Source organism: Brachyhypopomus gauderio, chromosome 5 (assembly GCF_052324685.1).
Source record: "Brachyhypopomus gauderio isolate BG-103 chromosome 5, BGAUD_0.2, whole genome shotgun sequence".
Classification (NCBI taxonomy): Eukaryota; Metazoa; Chordata; class Actinopteri; order Gymnotiformes; family Hypopomidae; genus Brachyhypopomus; species Brachyhypopomus gauderio.
This window is the reverse complement of record NC_135215.1, coordinates 19,922,848-19,932,766: the sequence shown is the minus strand read 5'-3', so window position 1 is coordinate 19,932,766 and position 9,919 is coordinate 19,922,848. Positions and strand designations below refer to the sequence as shown.

The 9,919-nt window shown below is 43.0% G+C and overlaps 1 protein-coding gene across 1 annotated transcript; it reads left to right on the top strand.

Annotated features, from left to right (window-relative positions):
• Window positions 1–4,187: 4,187 nt before the first annotated feature.
• Window positions 4,188–9,638, top strand: gstr (glutathione S-transferase rho). Its single transcript, XM_077006311.1, has 6 exons — window positions 4,188–4,485; window positions 4,703–4,768; window positions 5,047–5,152; window positions 5,311–5,429; window positions 6,607–6,695; window positions 9,322–9,638. The coding sequence occupies exons 1-6, from the start codon at window positions 4,318–4,320 to the stop codon at window positions 9,452–9,454; spliced, it is 681 nt and encodes a 226-aa protein (XP_076862426.1). The 5' UTR covers window positions 4,188–4,317; the 3' UTR covers window positions 9,455–9,638.
• The last annotated feature ends 281 nt before the right edge of the window (window positions 9,639–9,919 follow it).

The window sequence follows — 9,919 nt, the reverse complement described above, 5'->3', positions numbered from 1 at the left end:
GGGGCACTTTTTCAAAAGCCGGTTTTGGTCCTCTGCAGTTTTAACGGTTAAAAAGAAATATTTAAATAGCGACGAATCTAGCGCTAGGACCATGCAGAAAACGACCGCTCTGAGCTCCGCTCCGGTAACACTTTACGTTCCTAAAAATGAATTTTCCATGAAGCAAACCTGGCGACTTCGTGGCTGCATCCATGTAAACACACGGACGATTTGTAATTCACAAGTTTGAAAACTCGTTCTCGCCCCTACTGTGCAATTTGGTTAGGAATACAGCCGAGCTAAACTATCAAGTTGAAAGTCATCATAGTTTGCTTACTCATTTTGACCCAGTTCCCAACCCAACTTTAAGAGTAGATTAACGGCGATAATTTTTATATCGCCCGATAAGAGTATCAAATTAACGAACGCCGTTAACGCCGTTAACGGCCCACCACTACTTCTAATAGATTTGCCCTATAAATCTCGCTCATCTCAGCATGTGCGTACGCCTCCTATTCGCTCCGCAACGCGACCGCAAATTATTGTAATGTTTTACCTTACTCTAGTAGCGTACCCGCTGCCACCACCTTTTCTTTTAAGCCAGTATGGTCTGGCTACTGCATGTCCCCCATGGCACCGATAAAAAAGTAGGACGCTCTTTGACTCAACTTAAATGCATTATTCAGCTTTTAATCAAGTCAATATACACCCCAGGAGCATTTTAGCTAAGCAAACTAAAAATAAGGAGGGGCACTGAAGGAGGGGTTTCTGACTATCAGAAACACAATTGGTAAACACACACACACTTGTGAACACTCCCCCAAACCCGAACACCGCTCATTACACAATTGCAATCGGTTAAGCACACTCACACAATCGATTGGGGAATCTCATAAATCACATTCCACTGCAAACCACAACTCCTCTCCAGTGCCCACTCCCTCTTTGTTTACAGCGCAGTTAACCTCCTAATAAAAAAACCCGCCCACACACAAAATACGTTGCATTAAGATTACCACGACACTTTAATACACCTATACCCCACCCTTTAAAACACACATCACCACATCAAACACACAATAGATCTCTAAAAAGGAGCGAACTGACCCAGTTACGCGTCTTGTCCATTAAGTATCCACTCAAGGCCTGCAGCAACCCTCACTCGTGACCAGGCAATCGCCCCCAGCCACTCGTCTAACCCTAACCCTAACCCTAACCCTAACCCTAACCCTAAACCCTAACCCTAACCCTAACCCTAACCAATCTATAGCATCCCCACTCCACCCGGGCCAATAAAACCGTGTCCTAATCTTATTCCTCAACTTTGCCATTCCCAGATGACCACCTGTCTTAGAGTTATGCAACATCTTCAATAACTCAGGCACCACTCCTCTTGGGACAACCACCCGCTCGCATACAGTATATCAACACTACCGACACCCCGTTGTCGACTCCATAGTATGCCGTCCTTCACACATAGAGTACTCCACATATTCCAGTACCCCCTTAACTGTGGGTCCCTCTTCAGCTCATCAGGGGGTGTTGCCCCAAACTTCTCCACCCAATCCCGTACTTTCTGAAGCTGCTCATCGTTGCTCTGTGCCTGCCTCCAGTCCCACCTCATACCTTCATTGTCAGCTTCTTCATCCACTTGCTCTTACCACCGCTCTTAACTCACAAGTCATCGGGGCACGTGACAGGGCATCAGCATTGCCGTGGGTTTTTCCTGGTCGATGGATTATCTCGTAATCAAACGACGCTAACTGCTCCAACCACCGAGCAATTTGACCTTTAGGTTGCTCAAAGCTATGAAGCCACTTTAATGAATTGTGATCCGTCCGGAGTGTAAACCGTCTCCCCAACAGGTAATGCCGGAACTGCTTCATAAACGTGACAACTGCCAGTAGCTCTTTCTTGGTTGTAGCATAGTTTCTCTCTGTCTTGCTCAGGGCTCTACTGGCATAAGCTATAACTCGCTCTCTGCCATCCACCGACTGGGAAAGAACACCTCCAATGCCCACATCACTAGCGTCAGTATCAAGCAAAAAGGGCTTATCAGGATCCGGGAAGGCCAGTATGGGAGCCATTATCAACCGCTGCTTCAATTCATCGAAAGCCTCTTGGCACTGAGTACTCCATACCATCTTTGCCCCTTTTTCTGTCAATTTATGCAGTGGCCGGGCTATGGTAGCAAAATCCTGCATGAACCTCCTATAATAGGAGGCCAACCCCAGAATACTACGCACTTCAGTCTGGTTTTGAGGAATCTTCCACTCCTTGACCGCAGCCACTTTTTCAGGATCTGTCAGAATGCCATTTGGCGAGATTATATGTCCCAGATACTGCACCTCCCTTGCGAAAAGCTGGCACTTACTTGGTTTAACTTTCAGGTTAGCCTCCTTCAATTTACCAAGCACTACTTGAAGGCGGTCGAGGTGCTCTTCAAAAGTCCTTCCAAATACAATGATGTCATCCAAGTAAATTAGACATGAGGTCCATTGTAGATCGGCCAGGACTAACTCCATTAAGCGCTGAAAAGTACTTGGTGCATTACAGAGGCCAAATGGTAAAACATTAAACTCAAACAGGCCACTCTTCGTAGCAAAGGCGGTCTTCTCTCTGTCTTTAACGTCAACCTCCACTTGCCAATACCCACTCGCTAGATCAAGAGTAGAGAACCATCTAGCGGCTGTCAGAGAATCCAGGGCATCATCTATCCTAGGCAGGGGGTACGCATCCTTCACGGTCACCTCATTCAACTTCCGGTAATCCACACAAAACGTCTCGTATCGGCAGTTGTCCTCCGCAGTACATTATAACAGCAGCATAGCCAGTTCGTTTCGTGTGCGCACACTCGCGGACTCTTTGCGACTCCTGCCAGCCACGAACAACTAAAATCGCCAGCACTTTATGTGATCGTGTTGCTTCCCCATAGGACACACAGGTCATGCCCCGCCCCTCTGCGTGTCCTCATCACGTTCATCACATTATTCATCAATATGCAGATGATGTTCAAATTTATATATCTTTTGAACCTAATGCCATAAAATAAATTGAGCTCACTGTTTGAGTGTATCGGTGATATACAGACATGGATGTTTTTTTTTATTGGCAGTTAAAGAGAAGATTGAGGTTCTTGTTCTTGGTAGTGATTCACAAAGTTTTATCTGCTCTCCCCAAGAGCTCTATTTCTCACCTGAGTTCAGAATGCTGCTGCAAGGGTCCTGACCTGCAGGAGAAAGAGAGATCATATTACACCTGCACTCCACTCACTGCACTGGTTACCTGTCAGCTTTAGAATAAATTTGAAGGTTCTAATGATGGTTTTTAAATGTCTTCATGGCCTTCCTCCTCTTTACCTCAGTGAAATGATGGTTAGATATGTTCAGGTCTCTCAGGTCTTCAAACAGTAATCTACTGGTGATTCCTAAAAGCCGATTAAAGATTGGAGAGGATGCTTTCAGCCTCTATGGCCCAAAGCTCTGGAAATCTCTTCTTGAGGAGCTCAGACATTTCATCCCTGTTCAAGAAGAGTATCAAAACCTTCCTGTTTAGTTCTGTGTTCAGTTAGGGAATTTCCATGGTTTATGATTTTATGTCATTACATTATTAAAATAAAATGTACGTTTCTTCTCCTATCTTAATAATTTTGGCATTTTATTGTTTCTTCTATTTATTTTGATTATTACTACAACATTCATTTACAAAAGGGAGCAGAGCTAAATTTCTACACAACCCTTATCACGCATAAAAGATCAATGCGACTATTGGGCAAACAAAGTCTACATATTGATTCTAGAGGTTTTGTCACTGTGTAACCATAACGAACCTGCAAGCTGAAGCATACACATACAATTGGCCCACGTGCTCGTAAAGCTGCTTTGTGACAACGTCTTGTAACAAGTGCCATATAAGGCCTAAATAAAATTGACTTGACGATATAGAAATCTAAGAATAAAGGCCATCAGATATATAACGATAACTCTGCTTTTATATTCAACATGAAATAAGTTGCTTGAGCTACTTGGGGCTGGTCACACTTTTAATCACTTTTTTTAGATTATGAAGATCATGACTCTAAATACCTGAAGAGAAGCAGTACAAATTGTATTTTTCGCCTCGTTACTAGTTGTCATTTTCTTCATTGGCCATTAGAGGGCGCTACAAATTTGTTTTTAATAATATGCGCACGTTCCATCGGACGGGGCGTGCTTCGTCGTTGTCCAATCCATCGGCTGCCGTTTTACGTAACCTAGAAACTTCAGTTACAACAGAGGAAACGAGTTTTCCCAAGGTTTCGGTGGCGGTTGTTCGGTATCGGTCATCTGCGCTTCCAACATGGCTAAAGACATTACACTGTACTGGGGCTCCGGTTCTCCCCCCTGCTGGCGCGTCATGATCGCGCTTGAAGAGAAGAATCTACAGGGTTATAATAGCAGGCTCCTCTCGTTCGAGAAGGGCGAGCACAAATCCCAAGAAGTCAGGGACCTGAATCCCCGGGGGCAGGTAGGGCAGGGCGGTTCTCACCGTGCACAACAAACTACTGTGTTTGCATTACATTATAGTTCGTATGTTGTCGTTTAGATAAGTGGCACACGAAATTGCCTGAATTACACGTTCTCTCTCTCTCTCTCTCTCTCTCTCTCTCTCTCTCTCTCTCTCTCTCTCTCTCTCTCTCTCTCTCTCTCTCTCTCTCTCTCTCTCTCTCTCTCTCTCTCTCTAGCTTCCTACGTTTAAACACGGAGACGTTGTCGTGAATGAGTCCATTGGCGCATGTATGTACTTGGAGGTAAGCGTTTTGCCCCCAAATCGCAATGTTACAGGCTACACACAACTGTGTACATTCTGCTCAAGGACGCTGAGCGAGGTTAGTAGTGTTGGTGTTAAAAAATATTAGAAAAGTAAGACGGAAGTAAGGAGTAAAGTAAAACGCAGTGAAATGCCTAAAATCTAAACTGACAAGTTGGACGCGTTCAAAGCGTAGAAAATATAGTGCTCTGGATTGTATTGAAGTCAGTGTGTTTATTATGTCTGTCTCTGTCCCTCCCTCTGTTCCTGCTACTATAGAATCGTTTCAAGTCACAGGGCACTCAGCTGATTCCGGATGCGCCCGCGGAGCAGGCGCTCGTGCTGCAGCGCGTGTTTGAGACTCAATCGCTGCAGCAAGCAATGCGTAAGAAACCCATGAAACCCTTGCACTCAGCACGAGGCCAGCACATACACCAGGTCGGCTCGTTGAGAGTGGTCACCACCATGCAGGACATGATGATTGTCTGACCAGCCCGACTACATGTATGAACGGCCCTCTGTTTGTGACTGGTGGTTGTCTAGGTGACGCCATGTTCTATGAGTGGTTCACACCTGAGGAAGAGAGACATGAATCTGCCCTGAAGAGACACATGGAGAACCTGACCAAGGAACTGAAAATGTGGGAGGGCTACCTGCAAAAGGTATCGCACGCGTGCACACACACACACACACACACACACACACACACACACACACACACACACACAAAACCTCTGGCACAGATGGATTGCTCTACAGTGGTACCTCGAGATACGAGTTTAATCCGTTCCAGACCCGTGCTCGTATCTCGAACTGCTCGGTTCTCGAAGCAATTTAACAATGTAAAGTATTGTAATTGGTTCCGGTCCTTAAAAAAGTCACAAAACTAGCGTAAATGTGGAAAAAAAGACATGTTCTTTATTAATAAAAGCACACGCAACATGTATAATTAAACAATACGATTTACTTCACCGGTACACACGTACGTACATGCTGAACAATAGAAATTACCGTAACAGAGAACATGTTTAAACTGTAAAAATTACGTACACACATCACATTACCTAAACTTTAAAAGTTGCTTAAACACTCACTCGTTGGTTTTAGGCTTTTTGGGTGAACTTTCGGCATGTTCACTCAGATCTGTTTTTTTTTTCATTAAAAATCTGTCCAACGAGCTTTGTTTCTTTGCGAGGAGTAGTCGCTACAACAGTATTGAAATACAGTACTGTACTGCCACCTAGTGGTTCATGCTCGTATCTCGAGCGTGCACTCGTATGTCGAACAGAAATTTTGCTCGTCTCGGTGCTCGTATCTTGGATTGCTCGTATGTAGAGCAGCTCGTATCTCGAGGTACCACTGTATTCCCTTTTTAGTCCCATTGATGCATCAGATTATTAACAGACTATCAAATTGAAAGGTAGGGGTCCATCCTAAACTGGGTACTACACACTGCACTTAATTGTAATGGTAGCACAAACTACTCTCATAACTACTTCGCACACTAACCATTCTGGAATTCCTGTTGAAATATTTAGTACAGAAGTATGCAGTTTCATATGCAGACATAATTTATTTCCTTTAAAGAATTTGTTTGTTTTTCTTTAAATATTATAAATTAACTTGAATCTGTCAGTCAGAGTCTGTGTCCTTTCTGCACAAACGTTATGCCTCAGAATAGCAGAGGTTTTGAAAACTGTTTGACAGCTGACGGAAACCTGGGCCAGGGTAGATGAAGACATTGGGGACATCAATTGATTTTAATCCATGATATTATAATGTCAAATAGCCATAACCCTTGGATTACATGTTCTCTACTCTCTGTCTCTGTGTGTATAGATGGGTACAGGGTCATTCCTGGCTGGGAAGAACTTCTCCATGGCGGATGTCGCCTGTTTCCCTATGATCGCCTTCTTTCCACGTTTTGGGTGAGGATCTGTGTAACGCTCTGGGTGGGAAATTGTGTGTGAATCTCTGGCCAGGAAAATGTCTGCATTTCATAATCCACTGTTAGAAAAATGTCTCCACCTAAGTATTACATGTAATATAGATTTGCATGGCCCCACATGATCAGTTTTCAAATGGTAGCACTAGGCCTGTCGCGATAATTACATTATCGACTTATCGTACGATATATTTTTTAACCGCGATCATTTTTGCTTATGTCGATAATTGGCCATTGGGTTTCCGTGCAAATTTGTTTACAGGAGAATAAACCGCAACTACGTTAGATTTCAGAAAGGCACGCAGTGCTGCTCTCTCGCCCCTCCCCCCTTAAGGGAAGACGAATCTGTGATCAGAGAGCGACACCTACCGGTTAGGAAATGAGTGCAGTACACAGAGAGCAGAGTTACCAGGTTCGCGGTTTTCACGCCAAATTGGGCTTCTTTGAAAATCCTGCCGCGGGTAAAAATTCCGGGGTCACGGGGTGCGGTTTTTTGGGCTACTTTTGAGTTGGGCTACTGCGGAAGTTACAAGTAAACACTAAGAATCGATCGCGATATAATACTTAATTTGTCTCCATTTTACACACTCGCCCATTTTACAGTGCTGGAATTTGTGCTGGAATTTGTTCGTTTCACAACAAATATCTGTCTGACTGAACAGTTCTCTTGTATTACGTTAACAAATACGAGCCTGTTGTAATTCCAGGACGAAACATGAGAGAACGTAAAGACGTTGTTGAAAATAAACAACCATTAAATAATGTGATAAAAAGCGAATTATTTTGAGTATATGTATAAATATTTAACTTTATTAAGTTTAACGTGCTGGGAAATATTGAAGTGGACCTTTAAAGTGACAAGCAAGTGCTTTAATTCCACCTTGTAAAGGTGTATGAACCCTGCACACATGACTTTGTTCATTGCGCTGAGGCGAGGCCCGCGCGAAGTTACAAAATTTGAGAGGTGCACGACCTCGCGAATCGACAGCGCACGCGGTGCCACCGCGATTACGTCATTTTCGCCACGCGGACCAGTCAAGTATAAACCAGGCTTAACTCGCTATGTAGCCAAAGAGATGCTGCCGTTAAATACGGTCGAAGAGAAAACATTTATAAACATGCTGCAAAGATTTGACAAGCAGTATGAACTGCCAAAGAAAACCTATATCTCCCAAACTGCCCTTCCAACCTTATATAATGAAGTGAAAGATGGCGTTCTGAAGGAGATTAAAGACACCTCATTTTACTCTACCACTACAGATGTGGTCAAGCTCAAATATGACCCCATGCATGAGCATTACAATACATTACATTACTGCAACCTGGTGTAATTGTATTATTATGCTACTATATTATTATTGTGGCACATTGTTTTAAAGCTCCTTTGGGGAGCCCAGAAGCAAGAAAAAATTCTATAATGGCACTTTAAAATGACAATATTATCGTTTATCGCAATAATTTCTGGGACAATATATCGCTCTGAAAATTTTGTTATTGTGACAGGCCTAGGTAGCACTAAAGTAGTGAATGAATCATATAGTATGACAGTTGCAGTAAAAATGCAAAACTTTTTATTTAAAACATTTTTCAGACAGCATCAAAACTGTAGGTTTATACAACTTATGTGAACCAGCTACACGTAATATTATAAATTGCACATCAGTTTGTTAATAAGAGGTATTTAGACATATAGTAGACAGGACTGTTTGTCAATGGTTGTATTGTACTGAAAAGTCCCAAATATTGTACCTTTAATTAAATAACATAATATTTAAACAAATAAAAAATAATCATGGTCGAAAACTGGGGAGACGATACCATATGGAAAATATTGAAAATGGACCTTGAAAGTACCGTACAAGTGCTTGAATTCCACCTTGTAAAGGTGTATGAACTCTGCAAACATAACTTGGCGCAAAACACAGCGCTGAAGAGTGGAATGCATGAAGTTACAAAAATCAAAGGTGCACGAGCTCGTGACACGATGCGGATCTACCGCAATTGCGTCATTTTTGCTGCGCAGACCCTCACGCCCATCACGATGCATCAAGTACAAGTGAGCTTTATGGGTGGTGCAACAGATTGCTCTTGCTACCACCAGCCGCGACAACTTTTGCTCAACAGCATTTGCAGTAAGTGACTGTTTGGTCCACGTCCGACCTTTAAAAATATATGTACTTCCTGACAACAGACACGGCTCCTTTTTTGGCAAAAGTTCCTTTGGGGCACCATTTTTAGTTCAATGTTTGGTAGAATTTGTGGTTCAGAATATCCCTCATTTTTAGCAAGCTAGATTTGTGCACTGTTGTATGTGTGCTTAGCAGCGCAACAATAAAAAGCGTCCCTTGAGAAACAATTAATGACCAATCTGCGTTTGGGACACGTGAAGGCTATTTAAACCGGTGTGGCCAGTATATGAAAAATTCTTATGATAACAAAAATAAACACCGGTTTTCGGTGCGAACTGGTATACTGCCCAGCACTAGTAGTGACCAGTCTCATAACTGTAGAGTCAGTCTGCAAACAGCCTGTTAAGCTTGTGATACTACAAGGCCCAACATAGACATTACAGCACAGTTGACTTATTAGCATGTGGTTGCTTTGTGCAGTCTGAGTGAGGAGCGCTACCCCAGGCTGATGGAGTACTACCAGCTGTTGAAGGATCGGCCCAGTGTTAAAGCCTCCTGGCCTCCTCACTGGCTGGACAACCCTCAAGCCAAGGACACGCTCAAGGATGTGTAAGACCAGGCACGGGGCATTGGACCTGCTCACGGGGCTCTGCATAAGAAAACACATTTCACTTATATCTGTTTACATTACATTTTGGATTTTTACTAATACAGATATTTAGTGTGTGTAACTCAAATCTGCATCTAATAAAACATTTCTGCAGTTGGCTATTGACCAAACTGTTTTTCTGTGCTTATATCTGATCACCATGTGACTCTGTTCTTCCACAGCTTAAAGTATGGTCAGGCAAAAACACTAAGCTGTTTTGTGCTCATGTAGTTCATGACATTAGCAGAATAAAGAGTTCAGTATCCCAGTTTTCACTGCAAAATGATTGATGTAAAAAAAAGCACCCTCAAAAACAAAAGTCCTGTTATCATGAACTAGACGTTTAATGGTGTGTTGCTGTGCTGTGTGTCTTGTCACCTGCTGTGTTGGTTGTGCTGAGATCATTTTTCAGTGCTTGTGATGCCTGTA